We start from the raw sequence: 22,542 nt of genomic DNA on the forward strand, positions 1-22,542 counted from the left end.
CTCTCAACTTATATTTTACCTTTCTAAACTCTTTACCACTCTCTGGTGTGATTTCCTAAGTATCTCCAAACACACTAAATTATTTCTTCATCTGCATTTATCTTTTATTCTACTCATCGTCTACTGATAAGTGTGTGCATGGATACCTTTTTCACATATGTCAGTTTTTTCTTCATATTGATCTGTTTCCGACTTACTGATTTTTATTTATTCCTTTAACTTTTAAAATGTGTTTATTTTAGAGCTGGATATAGTGGCTCAAACCTGTAATCCTAGCACTTTGGGAGGCTGAGGCTGGAGGATCACTTGAGGCCAGGAGTTTGAGATCAACCTGGGAAACAGAGTGAGACACTATCTCTATAAAAAAATTATAAAAATAATAAAAATAGGTTTAAAAGCCTCTTTCTGATTGGCCTAGTATTTCTACTTCCTGGGGTATAAATTCTTCCATGTGTTACATCTGATCACACTGCCTTTCAGTAGTAGCTCATTTCCTTTGGAAGTTTGTAATTTTTAACCATGAATCCATTTTCTGTAGACATTGTTTTCCAAGGGAATCCCAAGCACCCTATGTTACAAGAAATCTCTTTTAGGAAGTTTCACAACTGCCTTTGTCTAGACCTTAGGGTCTTGATTTCACTGATTTTGGACCAGATATTAGTGTTAACTCCTTAGTTCAGTAGCCTCACCATTTTAATCATGTGAACTGCAACCACACTTCCATGCTGCACAGGTCTGGGATTCCACTTTCTCTCAGATGACTTTTTCTCACCCATTGCCCAGGAGATACAGAAAGCTCTTTGATACCTCTCCACATTGATGGTCACAATTTTTCTGCCCTTCTGCAAACTTGCAACTTTACATTAGTTTTACTTCTTCACAAGTAGGAGGCCTGTGGTCTGGACTCTCCTTCCCATGTAGTTATTATACCCCAGCCCATGAAAATTAAGGCCTCTATCTAGTTCTGAGATGTCCTTGAACATTTTTAGTTTTGGATCCTACTCACTATTAAATTTAAATTCCTTTTTTGTTTCTGGCACCTGGTGATTTTTCATTCTTGTTTAGAGCTTGATTATACACTTATATTATAATGTTTTTCTTTTGTTTTGGGTTTTCAATTGGCCAGATTTACCATAAGGCAATCCCTCTTTTTGCTACTGGTCTGTCAGGCTAGTCTTGGATTTATTTCTTTCTCTAGCCTAAGACTCAATCAATTATATCTTTCAACTTTAGTTAGCAAGTGAATGATTAACTACATCTAAACAAGAGCTTTCTCCAAAACAGCATGGAATAGGAAGGAAAACATGAGATTAATTTCAAATAACCACTCCCTGTGGGATAAACAAAATGTGCCCATAAAGCCTAGCACAGTGCCTGACACATAAATGCTCAATAAATGGCTGGTACTATTATTATATAATTGTGAGAAGTACCATATTATCTTCTACAGGTAAAAGAGAGGGGATAATCTTAGCAGATGCTAATATAGAAATCTTTATGAAGTTTAATCACCAAGTTGACAAGCTGAAGAATAGAATTTAATTGCTTTCTTGGATATTAAACAGAGAATCACAAAACCTGGGAACAATTATGGTTTTCTCCTTCATTTTTACAATTTAGAGTCCAGGCAAGATCCATTGTCTGAGGAACATTTTTTTATTTCAAATTATGCTTAGCTGGGAAAAAATAATATTTTTCTCCCTAAGTCCCCAAATTACATTTTTTACTGAAATCATCTAAAGTGCTCATTGAAACTTTTGGACAAAGTATTCAGCCTTATAGAGAATAAACAATCTAGAATATGACATGAGAAATGAATAAAAATCTATTATTAACTAACCCACATACATAAATCTAATAGGTAAGCACAGATGGGTATTGTGTTTCTAAAAAGGCTTAAAATGTTTAGAATGGACTTGTTCACAATGCCCCAATTTTATATCATGTAACAATCAACAAAAGTCATATTTAAATACTTTGGAAAAGTTCATTGAGACATCAACTTTAACAAGGTAGTATTCAATAAAACGACAGTATCACTTTTGTCTAGGTGGAGGATGAAAACAAAATAACACCAAAAGCAAAGCAAGGAAATAAGGTGCTAAAAAGTCTAATCCAGAGAGATGATACCTAAGATCTGACTTAAACCAAACCACCCTATGGACACCCCACCAGAAAAAAATTGTATTACGAAATCACCTCGGAAATGAGGCCAAAGTTCAAACCAGTCAACCCAATAGCAAAGAAAGAAGATACAATTTACTTTTAAGAGATATCCATATTTGTTGTCAATTAAAAATAAAATTAAACTTCCTACTTATTCTTCTGTTAAAAATAGTACATTTGAAGAGATATGCTATTACTAATGAAACAAACTGATAAGTATAAGTTTGTTTATAATTACTTTCACTTTTGGGATGATACCAAATTGATCAGTACATTTTTGACAGTGACCTAAGCTAATATTACTACATGCAAAGCATACATTCTAAGCTCGTATTACTTGTGCTTAGTAATTAAATAGTAATCTTCATAGAATAATGTTTCATAAAGTTTTCATAAATAATGGCAACAAACAGTAACATACGGTTGAAGATGCTTGGCATGCCTGGTTTAATTCCCTTTGTTTGTACAGAAGCTCCTGGTTGAGGTACAGCAACTCTATGAAGGATAAGAAGAGTATAACCAATCATTATAAAAAGAGCCTCAAATGAAAAACAAATCAATTGGTTCTATTCAGAATTTATTCTAATTCAATAAATTTAGAAAATATACAGGTAAAGTTTGTTGAATAATACATTTAAATACACTAATAATTATGAAAAATATCCATATATAAAACAACTCAAATACTGCAATAGATTGAAATTTTAAGGATTATTCCATAAAATGGAGCATTAATTTTATTAAATATTAACTGAAGATAATATTTTTATTCTTTATGACAGAAATTTAAAATTTACTGCATGCACAGCAAACAAAATAATCAAAGTGAAGAGACAACCCACAGAATGGGAGAAAATATTTGCAAACTACTCATCTGACAAGGGATTAATAACCAGAATATATAAGGAGCTCAAACAAAACTGTAAAGGAAAAAAGCTAATAATTTGATGAAAAATGGGGAAAAGATTTGACATTTTTATGAGAAATGAAATTTCTCTAATAGACATTTCTCAAAAAAGACAAACAAATGGCAAACAGGTATATGAAAAGGTGCTCAACATCACTGATCATCAGAGAAATCCAAATCAAAACTATAATGAGATATCATCTCATCCCAGTAAAAATGGCTTAAATCCAAAAGACAGGCAAATAACAAATGCTGACAAGAATGTGGAGAAAGGGAAAACCCTGTATAATGTTGGTAGGAATGTAAGTTAGTATATCCACTATGGACAAAAGTTTGGAGATTTCTACAAAAATTAAAAATTGAGCTACCATATAATTGAGCATAGATACCCAAAAGAAAGAAAATCAGTATATCAAAGAGATAGCTGTACTTCCATATTTGTTGCAGCAGCTTTTACAATAGCTAAGGTTTGGAAGCAACCTAAGAGTCCATCAACAGATGAATGGACAAAGAAAATGTGGTACATATACACAATGGAGTACTATTAGGCATAAAATGAATAAGATCCTGTCATTTGCAATGACATGGATGGAACTGGAGATCGTTGTGTTAAGTGGAAATAAGATAGGCACAGAAACATAAACATTGCATGTTCTCACTTATTTGTGAGAGCTAAAAATTAAAACAGCCCAACTCATGGAGATAGAGAGTAGAAGAAGAATGGTTACCAGAGGCTGGGAAAGGGAGTGGGGGAGTTTGGGAGAGGTATGGATGGTTAATAGGTACAAAAATATAGAAAGATTGAATAAGTCCTACTATTTGATAGCACAACTGGGTGACTATAGTCCATAATAACTTCACTGTACATTTTAAAATAACTAAAAGACTGTGTAATTTGTTTGTAACACAAAGGATAAATGCTTGAGGGGATGGATACCCCATTCTCCATGATGTGATTATTATGCATTGTATGCCTGTATCAAAACATCTCATGTACTTCATGAATATGTGTACCTAACATATACTTACAAAAATTAAAAATAAATAAGTAAAAATAAAATAAATGCAATGGCCTAGTTTTTATGTTTTCTTTGTTCAAAAATTATGGAAAACAATCTGGCCTGCCTTTCCAACTTCGGTTCATAGTTTTTTATTAGCCCCATGGTGCTTTAAACCTTCATGCTTTTCTTTCTGCCTGGAACAATCCTATGTCCCTTTCATTTACCTGGTTAACTCTTACTCATCCTTCAAGATTTAGCTCCAGCATAATTTCCTACAAGAAGCTTCCCCTGATCTCTTGCCAAGGCTAACTGCCCCTTGTATATGCTATTATAGTACTGTGAATAAACTTCTATCATGGCATTCACCATATCATACTGAAATTACAGGTTTAAAAGTCTGTCTCTTTCACCAGACTTAGCTCTCTACAAAAGTATGAACTCATCCTTATCAGTTACATCTGCTATGACCCTATTTCCAAATAAGGTCATATTCAGAAGACCTGAGGGTTAGGACTTCATCATATGAATTTTGTGGGGACACAATTCAACCCATAAGTCTGCCCTCTGGTCCCACAAAATTCCTGTCCTTCTCATATGCAAAACAGGTTCACCCCATCACTACATCCCCAAAAGTCTTATCCCATAGCAGCAAAATCCATTGATCTGTTGTTTATAAGAAACATACTTTACCTATAAAGATATATGTAACCTGAAAATAAACGGATGGGAAAAGATATTCCATGTCAAGGGAAACCAAAAAAACCATAGGAGTAGCTATCTTTATATCAGACAAAATCAATTTCGAGACAAAAACAATAAGAAGAGACAAAGAAGGTCACTATATAATGATAAAAGAGTCAATCCAGCAAGACAATATAACAATTTTAAATACGTATGCACTCAACACTAGAGCACCCAGATATATAAACCAAATATTATTAGAGCTAAAGGGACAGATAGGCTGCAGTACAATAATAGCTAGAGACTTCAACACCCCACTTTCAGCACTGGACAAATCTAGATAGAAAATCAACAAAGAAATATTGGACTTAATCTGCACTGTAGATCAAATGGATCTAATAGATATTTACAGAACATGTAATCCAACAGCTGCAGAATACACATGCTTTTCCTCAGCACGTGGATCATTCTGAAGGGTGGATCATACGTTAGGTCACAAAACAAGTCTTAAAACATTCAAATAAACAAATAATATCCAGCATCTTTTGTGTTCACAATGGAAGAAAACTAGAAATTAATAACAAGAATGATTTTTGGAAACTATACAAATACATAGAAATTAAACAGCATGCTCTTCAATTACCAATGTGTCAATGAAGAAATTAAGAAGAAAATTGAAAAATTTCTCGAAGCAAATGAAAATAGAAACAAAACATAACAAAACCTAAGGGATACAGCAAAAGCAGGAGTAAGAGGGACGTTTACAGCTATAAGTGCCTCCAACAAAAAAGAAGAAAAAAGTCAAATAAGCAACCTAATGATGCATCTTAAAGAATTAGAAAGGCAAGAGCAAAACAAACCCAAATTAGTGGAAGAAAACAAGATCAGAGCATAAATAAATAAAATTGAAATGAGAAAATCAATACAAAAGATCAATGAAGCAAAAAGCTGCTTTCTTGAAAAGTTAAACAAAACTTACATTTCACCAGACTATGAAAAAAAGAGAGAAGATCCAAATAAATAAAATTAGAAATGCAAAAGGAGCTTTACAACTGATACTGCAGAAATTCAGAGGTTCATTAGTGGCTACTATGTACAACTATATGCCAATGAAATGGAAAATTTAGAAGAAATGGACAAATTCCTAGACACATACAACCTACCAAGATTGAACCAGGAAGAAATCCAAAACCTGAACAGACCAATAACAAGTAATGAGATGGAAGTTGTAATAAAAAGTCTCCCAGTAAAGAAAAGCCTGGGATCCAATGGCTACATTGATGAATTCTACCAAACATTTAAGGAAGAGCTAATATTAATCCTACTCAAACTATTCAAAAAAATGGAGGAGGAAGGAATACTTCCAAACTCATTCTGCAAGGCCAACATTACCCTTATAACAAAACCAGACAAAGACACATCCATAAAAGAAAACTACAGGTCAATATCTCTGAGGAATTTTGATGCAAAAATCCTCAACAAAATACTAGCAAACCAAATTCAACAATATATTAGAATGATCTCTTATCATGACCAAGTGAGATTTATCCCTGGGATGCCAAGATGGTTCAACATATCAACAGAATAAAGGATCAAAACCATACAATCATTTCAATTGATGCTGAAAAAATATTTGATAAAATTCAATATCCTTTCATGATAAAAACCCTCAAAAAGCTGTGGATAGAAGGAATGTACTTCAACATAATAAAAACCATATATGAAAGACCCACAACTAGCATCATACTGAATGGGGAAAAACTGATAGCCTTTCCTCAGATCTGGAAGACAACAAGGATGCACACTTTCACCCCCGTTATTAAACACAGTACTGGAAGTCCTAGCTAAAGCAATCAGACAAGAGAAAGAAATAAAGGGCATCCAACTTGGAAAGGAAGAAGTCAAATAATCCTTGTTTGCAGAGGATATGATTTTATATTTGGAAAAACTTAAAGACTCCACAAGAAAACTATTAGAACTCGTAAACTCACTAAACTTGCAGGATACAAAATCAACATACAAAAATCAGTAGCATTTCTCTATGCCCAAAATGAAAAATGTGAAAAAGAAATAAAAAAGTAATCCCATTCACAACAGCCACACATAAAATTAAATACCTAGGAATGAACATAACCAAACAAGTGAAAGATGTCTATAATGAAAACTATAAAACACTGATGAAAGAAATTGAAGAGGACATTCAAAAATGGAAAAATACTGTATGATCATGTATTAGAAGAATCAATTTATTACAATGTCTATACTGCTGAAAGCAATCTACATATTCAATGCAATCCCTGTCAAAATACCAATGACATTCTTCACAGAAATAGAAAATACCATCCTAAAATTTAGATGGAACCACAAAAGACCCAGAATAGCCAAAGCTATCCTAATCAACGTATGCAAATCAATGTGATATATCATATCAACAGAATAAAGGATCAAAGCCATACAATCATTTCAATTGATCAACACACAAATCCACACACCTAAAGTGAACTAATTTTTAACAAAGGTGTCAAGAACATACACTGGGGTAAAGACAGTCTTTCCTATAAACGGTGCTGGGAAAACTGGATATCCATATTCAGAAGAATGAAACTATACCCCTATCTCTCGCCATATACAAAAATCAACTCAAAATGGATTAAAGACCTAAATCTAATACATCAAGATATGAAACTGCTACAAGAAAACATTGGGGAAAATCTACAGGACATTGGTTTGGGCAAATATTTCTTGAGTAATACCCCACAAGAATAGGCAACCAAAGCAAAAATGGACAAATAGAATGATATCAAGGTAAAAAGCTTCTGCACAGCAAAGGAAACAATCAACAAAGTGAAGAGACAACCCACAGAATGGGTTGAAATACTTGCAAACTACCCATCTGACAAGGGATTATTAATAACCAGAATATATAAGGAGCTCAAACAACTTTACAGGAATAAATCGAATAATCCAATCAAAAATGGACAAAAGATTTGAATAGACGTTTCTCAAAAGAAGATATACAAATGGCAAACAGGCACATGAAAAGGTGCTCAACATCACTGATCACCAGAGAAATGCAAATGAAAATCACACAAGCATTTCATTTGATGCTGAAAAAGACGTTTGATAAAATTCAACATTCCTTCATGACAAAAACCCTCAAAAAGCTGTGGATAGATACCATTTTACCTCAGTTAAAATGGCTTAAATCCAAAATACAGGCAATAACAAATGCTGGTGATGACGTGGAGAAAAGGAACTCTGTACACTGTTGGTGGGAATGTAAATTAGTACAACCACTATGGAGAACAGTTTGGAGGTTCCTCAAAGAAACTGAAAATTGAAATACAATGTGATCCAGCAATCCCACTGTTGGGTATATACCCAGGAGAAAGGAAATCAGTATACCAAAGAGATATTTGCACTCCTATGTTGTTGCAGCACTGTTTATAATAGCTAAGATTTGGAAGCAACCTACATGTCCATCAACAGATGAATGGATAAAGAAAATGTGATACATATACCCAATGGAGTACTATTTAGCCATAACAAATGAGATCCAGTGATTTGCAACAACATGGATGGAACTGGAGATCATTATGTTAAGTGAAATAAGCCAAGCATAGAAATATGAACATTCCATGTTCTCACCTATTTATGGGATCTAAAAATCAAACAATTGAACTCATAAAGGTAGAGTTTAGAAGGACTGTTACCAGAGTCTGGGAAGGGTAGTAGGGGGGTGCGGGGAAGTGAAGATGTTTAATAGGTACAAATAAACAGTTAGAAAGAATGAATAAGACCTACTACTTGATAGCACATCAGAGTGACTATAGTCCATAATAACTTAATTGTACATTTAAATGTAACTAAAAGAGTGTAGTTTGATTGTAATACAAATGATAAATGCTTGATGGGATGGATACCCCATTGTCCATGACATTCTTATTTCAAATTGTATGCCTGTATCAAAACATCTCATGTACCCCATAAATATATATATACTTACTATGCACCCACAAAAATTAAAAGTTAAAAAATTTTAAAAAATAAATTAAAAATTTTACCTATTACTTATTCACAACCAAAAACTGCTGTGCACCTGGGCACACACTAAAAGATTGGAATTTTTAAAATCTTAAAATCCAGAGTGATTCTGCACTCTGCTTTAGGAGTGTTTGGGCTTTCCTGACACTTTAAAGAAACAAAAACTTCCAGTCATGTACAATTCATAATGTATGGATGTTTTGTAGTAAAGACCCATGCTTAAAAAACTGGTGAGCAAATATAAGCTATAATGTTCTTGTTGTTCAAGAAAATGGAAGAATGACCTTGAGAGTGACACTACCTCCTTGGTTTCAGAGGACAAGGGCTCCCTTTTCAATTCCAAAGGGTGGGTTCATTTCCTTGGTTCTAGAGTGTAGGGCCATCACCCAGGGTTGTAGGAGTGGGGATGTTACCCAAGTGGGCCCAGAGGACATAAGACTGTGACAAAGAAAATAATTCTGAAGCCTTAAAAACGAATGCAATTTATTTGCCTTGTTAGATTTTGGAGTTGCTTGTGACCCATGATCCCCCTTTTCCTTCCAATTTCTCCCTTTCAGAATGGGAGTGTCTATCCTATACCTATCTCATCACTGTATTCTGGACAGATAACTTGTTTGATTTTATAGGTATACAGATGAGGAAGAATTTTTGCCCCAGGATAAATCAGCCTGATCATGGATGGATGAATTACATCCATATGAGATTTAGATGAGATTTTGGATTAGAATTGATGCTGCTATGGGATAAGACTTTTGGGAATGTTGTGATGGGGTGAATCTATTTTGCATACGAGAAGGACAGGAATTTTGTGGGACCAGAGGGCAGACTTATGGGTTTAGTCGCGTCCCCACAAAATTCATATGATGAAGTCCTAACCCTCAGGTCTTCTGAATATGACCTTATTTGGAAATAGGGTCATAGCAGATGTTACTGATAAAGATGAGGTCATACTGGATTAGGGTGGTCCCCTAATCCAATATGACTGGTATCCTTATGAAAAAGGCGAAATTTGGACACAGACACTACACAGAGAGAACTCCATGTGAATATGAAGGCAGAGATTGGGGTGATGCTTCTACAAGTCAAGGAATGTCAAAGATTGTCAGCACACTAAGAGGCTAGGAGAGAGGCATTGAACAGATTCTCTCTTGCATCCGTGAGAGCAGCAATGCTGTTGACATCTTGATCTTGAACTCTATCCTCCAGAAATTTTTTTTTTTCCTTTGAGACGGAGTCTCGCTCTGTCGCCCACGCTGGAGTGCAGTGGCGCGATCTCGGCTCACCGCAAGCTCTGCCTCCCGGGTTCACGCCATTCTCCTGCCTCAGCCTTCCGAGTAGCTGGGACTACAGGCGCCTGCCACCACGCCCGGCTAATTTTTTGTATTTTTAGTAGGGACGGAGTTTCACCGTGTTAGCCAGGATGGTCTTGATCTTCTGACCTCGTGATCCGCCCGCCTTGGCCTCCCAAAGTGCTGGGATTACAGGCGTGAGCCACCGCGCCCGGCGCCTCCAGAACTTTGAGACAACAAATTTCTGTGTTTAAGCCACTCAGTTGTGGTATTTTGTTATAGGGGCCCTAACAAATTAATACAGCTTCTACGATAATTGCTTATTTTACAGGGTAGAGATAAACCAAAAGAAAAAATATACTTTACATATAATTAATACAAATGACTTACGGATTAGCATGTGGGCCTTGAAGAATTCTTATTTTATTGCTGAGGCTCAAATTTGTAGATGTAGTTTGGAAATACTGAGAATTCACAGGCTCATCATCTTGATGCCGTTTACCATTTCTTTCTTGAATTTCTACTCTAGCTGCTTGAGATGTCGAGGGTCTGTTAGCATTCTAAAACCAATAATTTAAAGAAAACATTTTATGCTAATTCACAAGCATTAATCTCATAAAAGACTACAATTTTAGTTTATTCATTTTTCATAATCAAGAGTTCTGGCAAAACTTTTCAATCATAACACTGCTTTTATAAAAATGATTAAATCTAATCCATCTGCTAACAAAATATTTTTTAAAAGGAAGACAAACATAAGTCCTTCTTATACTACTATCTGAAAAGCTGGATTAAATACTTATTTCCATATAAATAGGAATAGTCCTAGACATAGTTTTTAAAAAGATAAACTCATGGGAAAAGTTAACTTGTTTGTCTTGATTGGGCCAGGATTCCAGAACTGGCGTCTTCTATAATACTAAACTATTTATTCTAGAAGAGTTATAGAACCTGGGTAAGACTACTATGCCAGATATAGAGAAAACTTCCCATGAAAGCTTTCCTGTAGTACTGGCCTGGACAAAAGGTAGGAAATTAATATAGTCATAGATACCACCTAGAAATTTAAAACACCCATGATAGCCTCAAATTACACTGAGTGCAAAAACAGGATACCAAGTTTTGAGGGCCTTGGGAAATGTCAGAGTCTGTAATCATTATTGGCCTAGTCTGCCCCCAAATAAATGACACAAAAAGGAAACAAACAAAAAACTAAAAATATTAGGTTGGTGCAAAAGGAATTGCGGTTTTTGCCATTACTTTTACAGGCAAAAACCACAAATCCTTTTGCACCAACCCAATGTTTTCTCTTAGGCTTACATTATTAAGAGTCAATACACATGAGTTCTGAATAAAATGTAAAAGGTACCAATTGCAATCATGATCACAGTGCTTTCAGAGAAATACTATTAATTCTCTGGCACCATACCCGAAGTGTTTCTGATGCTGAGGCACTTTCAGTCGCACTGCTATGGGGGATATACTTTATAGCAGTAATTATCCCCTGAATTGCAATGCGCTTTTGTTCCCTATACTGCAAGTCTTCAATCTCCTTCCTGACTTCACTTATAGCTGTCAAGAGCGACTCAACTGCAAAAGAGTAAGTCCAAGAAAATTGTAAGTTTTAAAGAACTGAAATGATAAAAATAAGAATTAGATTTGCAATGTAATTTCACAACACAAAATTATAAACTTACTACATTAACTTAACTGTGAGACACTGTGTTTATATCTGGCATCCTTTTATATGATTTTGTGAAATAGGCAAAATACTTTTATCAGTTAAATTTGAATACAGGCTTCCTCTCTGTACCCTTCATTTGCAAAATAAATTTTGCATATTAAATGCAATTTACATATTATATTTCAAACTATAAAGTGTTGCCTAGTCACTGCATAGAAAAACACATTTTAATTATTTCAAGCACTATTACATATTGTTAGCATTATGATGTATAAGAGGATGCCAATATTTAGATGATGATAGGTCAGCATTTTAAAGTTTCTCTTTTTTTCCAAAATCATGCAATTATCTCATAGCTTTTTTAAAAAGAACATGCTTGTGTTAAACTTTTCAACTGTCATATATTAATTCTACTAAAAAGTATATTAATAGTAGGCTTTTCATCAGTACTTCAATTCCAAATTCAGCATCTCATTTATTTTGGCATCATTTTATATTTAAAGGTAGCACTCAATTTTGTTAAACACAATATATATCATTCCACAGTAGCACAATACAGTTGTCAGTATCTGAATATCAAATTACCCAGTGTCTCCTTTAGATATGTTTAGTCTTTCTGTAGAACATCTTAGTAATTGAGATCTACACCAAGGTCAGATGTGTTCTCAATGACATTAAATCAAGATATTTATAGGCTGATCATCCCTTCTCTGATATACAGGACCAGAATACTTCAGATTTTGATTTTTTTAAAGTTTGGAATATTTGTATTATACTTATCAATTCAGCTTCCCTAATGCAAAATTCCAAAATCTGAACTGCTCCAATGGGTAGTTCTTTGAGTGTCACTTCAGTACTCAAAAAGGTTCAGGTTTCAGAACATTTCAGATTTCGGACTTTTGGATTAGGAATACTCAACCTATATCTCCAGTTGGTTATCTTCTATGTTTTCTCTTTTCTTCCAGTCTGATAAAATCAAAATATTAATCTTTAAACTACCATGCGAGATATAGGGAAAACTATATAGAAAATACGTGACATGTATTTTTAGATCTGCATTAAGACAAAGCTATTATCGGTGAATGTTGTTAAACTTTAGTTCACTCCCATAAAAGAAAAGAATAAAGATGACTAATTGAAATAGCATAAGCCATATGTATAAAATGTAAACACATTTAGAAGGACTGGCAATTACATTAGTACCTTTAATAGAACTACTATACTTGGAAAATGTCTCTGGCACTGGTGGATAGGGGTAATATCCACCAATAACCATATTCTTCTGTTCCCCGGAATCGGACTTTGTTCTAATCCATTGAATAAAGTTTTTTACCTTGGCATCATACGTATACGGCTGGCCTCTATGACCTCCTCGCGGGAAGGGTAAATCATAAAAAATGAGAAATAAAAATGTCACTGTAACAATCTGCATGAATATTTTTGTATAAAAACGGTTTACTATTAAAACAACTCCTCTTTTATTACCAAGAAAAAACAGTCAAGTTCACTTATTCGCTATGTAGCAGATAATATCCAAAGACAGTAAATAAATCCTAGGAAGGAAATCAGACACACTATGTATTCGAGTTTAAGTGGACTAAACTGCAGCTAGCTATAGGATGCTAAAAATCACAGGAAGAAGAAAAACTAACAATTTGAATTTTTCTAACTATCCAAATTGTTGACATCTTCTGAAATAATCAATTTTTAAACTACGAATTATCCTGAAATTATGGCATCATGTATGAATGAAACGTCCTATGAATACGGCTCAGCATTTAAATTTATGTTCTTAGAGCATACTTAAAAGTGCCATATTCACATCTGATAGTATTTATAAAATAAGATATGCATTGACAAAGATGTATGTTACACCTTTCCTAGGATTCTTCTTTTAACACATTTCTTAATTACCAACATGGTAACAATCTGGTAAATACCCCATTCCACACTATTTCCTCACTCTCTCATTTGGAAACGTTTTTCTTTAATGTTTTGATCCTATTATTGGAGGAAATAGGGAAAAAATAATATACTTGCAGACAAGTAATGAGACCTCTCTTGTTATATAAATAAAACATAAGATCTTGGGGCTGAAAATCGACACTCATTTTTGTTTTCATTTAGAATTTTAAAATATTGTTAACAGAATCCATATTATGAAACCAGGCCTAACCAGGTCTTCAATCTATCAAGCAATTTATGATTATCTACATTCTATGCCAAGCGGTAATTAAAGTTGACTGAAGGATGTAAATGCAATTTTCCACTGAGTCACAAAATCATTGCCTCATTCGTAAGTAATCCATAAGCAATGTATTTCACAGGCCAAAAATTCTTTGCTAAAACACTCTTATAGTAATAAAGGAAGTCAAAATAAAACTATCTTGTAGTTGAATGTTATTATGTAAAAGTTAATATGTACTGAAGAATTCTAGGGAAGAGAAAATATATTTCTAATAATATACACAAAGAAATTACTCACCAGTAATAAACACTCCACTCTCATTTGTCGTGGTGAGGTAAAGCAGTTTAGGTACTTGATTGTCATTTCTGACAACTTTCAACTGTGTACACACAAAATATGCCACTAGAAAACAAAAATGTTTATGAAATTACTTTTCCATTTCAAATAGGACATAACAAGATCAGGATCTAACACAATGCTTCTCAAACTTTAATGCACAAAGAAATCACATGGTACCATTGTTAAAATGCAAATTCAGATTCAGTAGGTCTAGGGTGGGGCCTGAGATTCTGTATTTCTAATCATCTCCTAGGCAATTATTAGTGCTCCCAGTCCTGGGACCACACTAGGAACAACAAGGATTTAACACTAGTCTGCTTTTTGTGAGAAGCCCCTTTTTTTCGGAAAGTACAACAGCTGCAAGTAACTAAAGTCATTTGTTTGTTGCACAGATAAAGAGTGCAAGTCATTTTAACTGGGCACACAACTGAGTGTGAACAGCGATTTCCAAGAGAGAAAAAAAAAAGCTTAGTCTCTCCATGATTAACCCTATCTAACACTAAACTCTGAATTACTCTAACTCCTTCCACCAGATAGGGCTTACATATTATTGATTCGTATTTGCTTATGCAAGTGTTTTTTTATCTTTTATGTATTTATCTTAATTAGATTTTAAGGCCAATGGCAGGGCTTACATCATCTGTTTATTTTCCTTTCACCTTGCTATGATTATAGGCTAAAAAGAATATCTAAAAATGAGAGTATAATATCTTCAGATTTCAACTACTTTCAACAGTTATCAATTGTTTTTATCTAACAGGCTATTTAATTATTATAGTTTCATTAATCCAACATTATTTTTCATTTTAACTCATTATATGTCAAAACACTTACGGTTTTACAAACTAGGAAATGAAGAAATAAACGTAAATTGTTATAATCACACAAAAGTAAGTTCTCATGTGAGAATAAAAATTTCTCCAGAACACAACTGTAAATTCATTTGCTACATCTCATATTTACTAAGTTCTTTATTCTGTAGCAATGAAAAGGAAGAAAATCTGTTCAAATGCTAAGAAGTATCTTAATTTATATTAAGAATTATCTTAATTTTTCCTTTATTTCAAAAACTACAAACATATGAATATTAATGGCTAAAGTTGTTGATATAGAAATATTAAAGAAACCTCTAAAATATGTCAGGCCAGTAGATCTCATGTTACGTGTTCTTACAGCAATAAAATAAATTTAGAAAAAAATAAAGAAACCTCTAATTCTAAATTCATGGCCACTGAAAATCTGAGAGTCAGATCTAATGCTTTCTAGCTATACGAAATCCAGGAAATTACTTAACCCCTCGGGATGTTTGCTTTCTCACCTGAAAATTTATAACAACATCAACTCTTCTGAGAGCACAAAATGAGATAATATCTATAAGCATCTGGTACACAGTAAACACACAATATTACTTCCCCTTAGTTCTTCACTTTTCTTATGGAAAAAAAACAGTCATACTACCAAAGAATTTTGGTATTATTCCAGAAGACTCTTAGCCATGCTCTTCTTCATAGGCCTGAAGCCCCCCTAATACTCACCATTAATTTAATGATTTTTTCCGTCACTCTTGGTCAAAAGATAAAAATAAATTGTGACTCTTGTCAACTATTATACTAGAATAAATCTCACCAAGATCCGTATATAGGTTTCTTAGAAGGATACATTTCACATTATCACAAGAAATAGAATATGTGTGCTTGGCAAAGTTTCTGTGAGAAATCTTTATCCAAAATTCTTGTTAGCTTGTTGTTTAAAGTGGTCACAAACAAACAAAAAGGAAGCTGGCAATAAAACCCACCTAAATTGAGGCAATAGGATTATCACCAGAAGTCATCACTGCCAATTACTTATGCCCTAAAAGAAGTTATATCAGAGTTTATAGCCCACTCACTTTGGAAGTCCATGCCTTGGTTTGGCCAAAGCTCTCTTTCTGTTTCATCTCCCATAAATTGGGGTGAGGTTTGGTTCTATTCAGATATATTTTTAAAATTTAATCTCACAAGCCTAGGGTGGAATCTAACAAAGCAGAGGTGTATAATACAGTTTTGTATAGAGAATAAAGGGGCAACAGAACAGCCCTATATACAATGTCTAGGTCTCTTGGTGTTCCACAATGTCTATCTTATTGCTGGTTTAAAAAAGTAGTAATAATAATAGATGTAGGCCAGGTGCGGTGGCTCACGCCTGTAATCCCAGCACTTTGGGAGGCCGAGGTGGGCAGATCATCTGAGGTCGAGTTTGAGACCAGCCCAAAGTGGTGAAATCCCGTCTCTACTGAAAATATAAAAATTAGCTAGGCATGGTGGTGTGCTCTAGCAGTTCCAGGAACTCAGGAGGCTGAGGCAAGAGAATCATTTGAACCTGGGAGGCGGAGGTTGCAGTGAGCCAAGATCGTGCCACTGCACTCTAGCCTGGGCGACAGAGTGAGACTCCATCTCAAAAAATTAAAAAAAAAAAATATATATATATGTGTATATATATATGTAGTAAATATTGGGAGTTTCTTAAATGTTGGCCAAGCATTTAACACAGGTAGCAATTAGTGTTTATTCATGTAATCATTTGGAAAATAATAAAATGTCATACCCTATCTAAAATAGCTTTATATTCTAAATTTAAATAAGGAAATATTCACTGAAACTATTGAAAAGTATTATACTTTTTTCCTTATCATAATAGATCTGAAGACTAGACTGTTATATGTAATATGTAATAGGACAAACTTAAAATAATTTCAAATAAATAAAACTAGTGGAAAAAATACTTTTATGTCTGAATGAATCCAGGGAAGAAAGTCAATGCCAAAGTAAGCCAAAGTAAAATATTGACCAGCCAGTATAAATAACACCACCAACTTAATATTAACTTAATATTCAACTGGAATCATACTTACAATTGTCATTATGTAATTACATGGTCCACCAATCATCTACCAATTAATGCTATATAAGTCTTCAATGTCTTTAACGGGGTCTACATAATCAATTTCCAAATGTATACAAAGGGAATTGACTGCCTATGTTTTAGTCTCACTGAAATTTAAGGATTTTTTAATGTGTGGAATTTTTACAATGAGAATTGATAAGAGGACCTGTTTTCTGAAAAACTGGTTTCAATCCCAAGTTAATTCTGAATAGACAACCAACGGGTGGTTAATGTCTCTAATACCAAATACGATATTAATATAGAAAAGATTTAAACATGCTGTCAGACTGCTTGAATTTGCCAACCGAATGTCACGCTACTTCTGTAAGTCAGTTTACTCTATTTTTTTTAAAGTTAATTCTCCTACTTCCAAACATAGAATAAAAATATTAAAAATTGCTTACTTGGGTAAATATTTTCAAAGATTTCTGGTTGCGATGTTGAAAACAGTTCCACTATAAATGGTTGCTCTGAAGTACCATCAGCAATGTGAATCCAGCGATATGACCAAAAATCTTCACGGTTTTCTATATGGATAGAATATTAAAATAAATGAAGGTAACTGTTATATACATATGAACACAAAATTATTCACTGAAATACTTTTTATGATTTTCAATTTTAAAAGATTACCTTTCTTTTTTGACCGCTGGACCCTTCCTACAAAAACTAAAAGGCCAATAACATCACAGATGCAATTTTCTGGCATATCATCCAGTTCTGACCTAAAAAAGTAAAATCACTAAATTAATATTTTATTTTTAAACAGTGAAAAAGCATTCTACAATTATTATTTTGAAAATGTATATCTACATAATTGCTATAGCCTAATTCTGGGTACATTTTGAGCACATTATAATGCATTGTTTTTCAGTAACGAAGACTGAAGATTAATATTTAAGACATTTTGCAAGAAACTATTTTACCTTGTGGTAAATCGGTGATTTAACTTTGGCAGTCTCCATTCTGGTTTCACCTGCTTTTCTGGAATGATAATTATATTTGTTGGGGGATCTCGAAGATTCAGGCAGATTTCTGAAAAACAAATATATTACTTTAATATGCTATTTAATACACACCAAAGAATATACATGTATATATATTAAACAGCAAAATAGTAGACTGAACATTTTGAACTCACCACTAAACTCAAGAACTAGATTATTATCAATGTTCTTCTACCTCCATTATCACATCCCCTTATCTCTCCACCACAGTTTAAAAAGTTTAACCACACTTTGAGAACTTTGTGTTCTATCATTTCTTTAACATAAAAAGGGTTTTATCACTTACGTGTTTTTGCCCGGACAAAATGCTATTTGGCTTTGTTTTTGAACTTTATATGAGTGAAATTATATTTGGTATTTTATGACTACTTTTTTCACTCAGCATTATATTAATAAAATTCATAGCAGTTTTCTTGTCATTTCCACAGCTGAATAATGTTCCAGTGTGTTAATATACTACAATTTATTAACTAAAATTTATTTATTCATTATTGTGTTAATGGACATCTGGATTATTTCCAGGTTTTTACTATTATACATAGGGTTGTTAAAAAATTTTTGTATATGCCTCCCTGTGCACACAGGCAAGTATTTTTCTAAGGTATTATATGTAGGTGTAGAAATGCTGGATTATATGATATGTAAATGTTCAGCTTTATAGCATAATCCCTAATCATTTTAAGTAATGAGCCTATTTGTGTTTCTACCAGCAATGTGTAAAAATTCCCACTGATACACATCCTCTCCAAACCTTGGTATTGTCAGCTTTCTTTCTCTTTCTTTTCTTTCTTTCTTTTTTCTTTCTTTTCTTTCTTTCTCTTTCTTTCTTTCTTTCCTTCTTTCTTTCTTTCTTTCTTTCTTTCTTTCTTTCTTTCTTTCTTTCTTTCTTTCTTTCTTTCTTTTCTTTTTCTTTCTTTCTCTCGCTCCTTCCTTCCTTCCTTCTCTCTTTCTCTTTCTCTTTCTTTTCCTTCCTTCCTTCCTTCCTTCCTTCCTTCCTTCCTTCCTTCCTTCCTTCCTTCCTTCCATCTCTCTCTTTCTCTCTCCTTCCTTCCCTTCCTTCCTTCCTTCCTTCCTTCCTTCCTTCCTTCCTTCCTTCCTTCCTTCCTTCCTTCCTTCCTTCCCTCCCTCCCTCCTTTACTCCATCCCTCCTCCCCTCCCCTCTCCTCCCTTCCCCTCCCCTTTTCTTTCTTTTTTTCTTGCTTGCTTGCTTGCTTGCTTTCTTGCTTTCCTTTCTTTCCTTCTTTCTTTTTTTTTTCTTTTTTGACAGGGTCTTACTCTGTTGCCCAGGCTGGAGTGTAGTGGCACAATCATACAATCATGGCTCACTGCAGCCTTGAACTCCTGAGCTCAAGCAATCCTCCTGCCTTAGCCTCCTGAGTAGCTAGAATCATCATGTCCAGCTAATTTTTTAAAAAAAATTTTGGTAGAGATGGAGGGGTCTCATTATGTTGCCCAGGCTGATCTTGAACTCCTGGCCTCAAGGCATCCTCCAGAATCAGTCTCCCAGAGCACTTGGGTCTCAGGTGTGAGCCACTGCACATGGTCAAATTTAGTACTTTTGGTCAATCTAGTGATAGATCACAATTTGTTGTGATCCTATTTTGTACTTCCCTTATTACTAATCATATTGAACAACATTTCATGTACTTACGGTTCATATATGCATTCTCTTCTGTGAAATGCCTTGGTCTTTTGCCCATTGTTCTACTGAATTGTTGAATTGTCTTTTAAAAATTTATTTGCAAGAGTTGTTTATATGTTGGATATTAATTCTTCATTGATTATGTAGTGGCAAATACAATCTTTACCCAGTTTATTTATCTCTACTTATTTATTTAAGGCTTTCTTAATGTCTTCCAATAATGTGTCATAATCATCTTCACACAGGTCTTACACATCTTCTCTTATATTTATTTCTAGACATCTTATAGTTATTGTTGACAATGTCAATGATGTTTTCAAATCACAATTTCTAACTCTTTATTATTGGAGTATATAAAATCAGTTGACTTCTTTTGTAGCTTTGCCAATATTTCATTATTTTTAAAAACTATTATTTTAGGTTCAGGGGCATATGTGCGGGTTTATTATATAGTTAAACTCATGTCACAGGGGTTTGGTGTACAGATTATTTTGTCACCCAGGTACTAAGCCTAGTACTCGATAGTTATTTTTTCTGATCCTCTCCCTCCTCCCACCCTCCACTTTCAAGTAGGACACAGTGTGTGCTGTTCCCCTCTTTGTGTTATCATTTAGCTCCCACTTGTAAGTGAGAACATGTGGTATTTGGTTTTCTGTTCCTGCATTAGTTTGGTAAGGATAATAAATTCTATTATTTTTAATACTTTGTGTTACTTTAGTTTTCTCTGTAGAAAATTTAACTTGCGAGTAATAAGAATCTTGTGTTTTTCTTTAAAACCTTTATACTTTTAATTCATTTTGTCTTCTCACACTGGCTAGGACAGCCAGTACAACATTAAATAGAAATAGTAATAATAGGAGACATCCATTTTCCCCATTTTATAAAGGAATGTATCTAACTTTTCCTCATTAAGAATTGTGTTTGCCGTTTGGTTTTGATTTTGTAAATACCCATTATTAGGTTTTTTTTTTTTTTAATTTTTTTTTTATAGTATTGCTCTGTCGCCCAGGCTGGAATGCAGTGGTAAAATCATGGCTCATTGAAGCCTCAATCCTGGGCTCAAGCAATCCTCTCTCCTCAGCCTCCTGAGTAGCCAGGACTACAGGTGCATGCCACCACACCTGGCTAATTTTTTATTTTTATTTGTAGAGACAGGGTCTCACTATGTTGCACAGGCTGGTCTCAAACTCCTGGCTTCAAGTGATCTTCCTGCCTTGGCCTCCCAAAGTGCTGGAATTACAGGCATGAGCCACCATGCTCAGCGCCCTTACTTAGTTTAAGGAAGGTTGCTTCTCTTGCTATTTTCTTTTTTGAATTAATGAATGGTTGTAAAATTTTAACAAAAGTTTTTTGTGTATCTATTACAATGCTCATTATCTAATTTGTAAAAGTAGTGGGTGACACTGATTTTTATATGTAAAACCAATTTTGCATTGCTGAGGAAAAATGCAACCTAGTCACAGTATGTGAACTTAATTTTTTTAACACTTGATGCAGTTTGCCAATATTCCATTCAGAATATCTCTATATATGTTTATATGTTAGTGGCTGAAGCTGACATATAATTTTTCTCCTTCATACTATTTTTGTTTGGTTTTGATTATCACGGTTATATTGGCAGCAAAAAATGAGTTTGAGAATATACTTTCTAGTCTAGTCTCTGGAATATGTCTAGAATGATATATTCCCTAAATGTTTGGTAGAATTTCTCTATAATATGATGTGTGCCTGGTATTTTCTTTGTGGGAAAATTTTAAACCTCTGATTCAATTCCTTTAATAGTTATAAAGCTATTTGGGCTTTTCTCTTCTTGGTTAGTTACATTTTTCTAAGAACTTTCTGTGTAGCAAACAAAGCTTAAACCAGGATAAAGATATTTGATTTCTATTTCTGCCTATTACTAGTCATGTGAAAGGAAATACTCACTTTACCTTTATAAGTTTCAGTCTATTCATATATAAGCAAGCAAAGTTTGTATTATGTAATATTACCTTGCATCATAGTTTGCATATTCCAAAGTACTTTCATTGTCATAGTATCACTTAATTATATTCAAGGTCCCTTCCAGCTCTAAAATGCTAGGGTTCCTAATTAAAGAAATAGCCCCTGCCCGCCAAAATAAAAAATGCTTGTTGCTATCATCCAATCAATATGCATTGTGTAATACAGTCTGAAAATTTCAAGATTTTAAAGAGTGTATTATTTGTGTATGCCAGCTACATACTATTTTGTAAAAGGTATACAGAATAATACACAAAATGTCAATATACAAAGCCATACATATCCAGCAAATAATATATTCTTTGTTTTGCAATAGAATTTCCATCTTTATAGATTTCCATTTATTCAGTCTTTTAAAAAAATTACATTGGCCAGGTGCAGTGGCTTATGCCTATATTACCAGCACTTTGGGAGACCGAGGCAGGTGCATCACTTGAGGTCAGGAGTTCAAGACCTGTCTGGCCAATATGGCAAAACCCTGTCTTTACTAAAAATACACAAATTAGCCTGGCATGGTGGTGGGCGCCTGTAATCCCAGCTACTTGGGCAGGAGAATTACTTGAACCCAGGAGGTGGAGGTTGCAGTGAGCGGAGATTGTGCCATGGCACTCCAGCCTGGGTGACATAGTGAGACTCTGTCTCAAAAAACAAAAACAAAAACAAAAAACCAC

General features: G+C 34.0%; 1 protein-coding gene across 1 annotated transcript in view; it reads right to left on the reverse strand.

Annotated features, from left to right (window-relative positions):
- RADX (RPA1 related single stranded DNA binding protein, X-linked) overlaps nt 1–22,542 on the reverse strand; it is a 75,652-nt gene that overhangs the window by 35,113 nt on the left and 17,997 nt on the right. Inside the window, exons 4-11 of the mRNA XM_011772489.2 lie at nt 18,148–18,256; nt 17,855–17,946; nt 17,626–17,748; nt 14,258–14,362; nt 12,976–13,140; nt 11,518–11,678; nt 10,479–10,648; nt 2,588–2,661 (exon numbers count right to left, since the gene is read on the reverse strand). Coding sequence (XP_011770791.1) covers nt 2,588–2,661; nt 10,479–10,648; nt 11,518–11,678; nt 12,976–13,140; nt 14,258–14,362; nt 17,626–17,748; nt 17,855–17,946; nt 18,148–18,256 — 999 coding nt within the window. The remainder of the gene's footprint in view (nt 1–2,587; nt 2,662–10,478; nt 10,649–11,517; nt 11,679–12,975; nt 13,141–14,257; nt 14,363–17,625; nt 17,749–17,854; nt 17,947–18,147; nt 18,257–22,542) is intronic.

Source organism: Macaca nemestrina, chromosome X, assembly GCF_043159975.1.
Source record: "Macaca nemestrina isolate mMacNem1 chromosome X, mMacNem.hap1, whole genome shotgun sequence".
Taxonomy (NCBI): domain Eukaryota; kingdom Metazoa; phylum Chordata; class Mammalia; order Primates; family Cercopithecidae; genus Macaca; species Macaca nemestrina.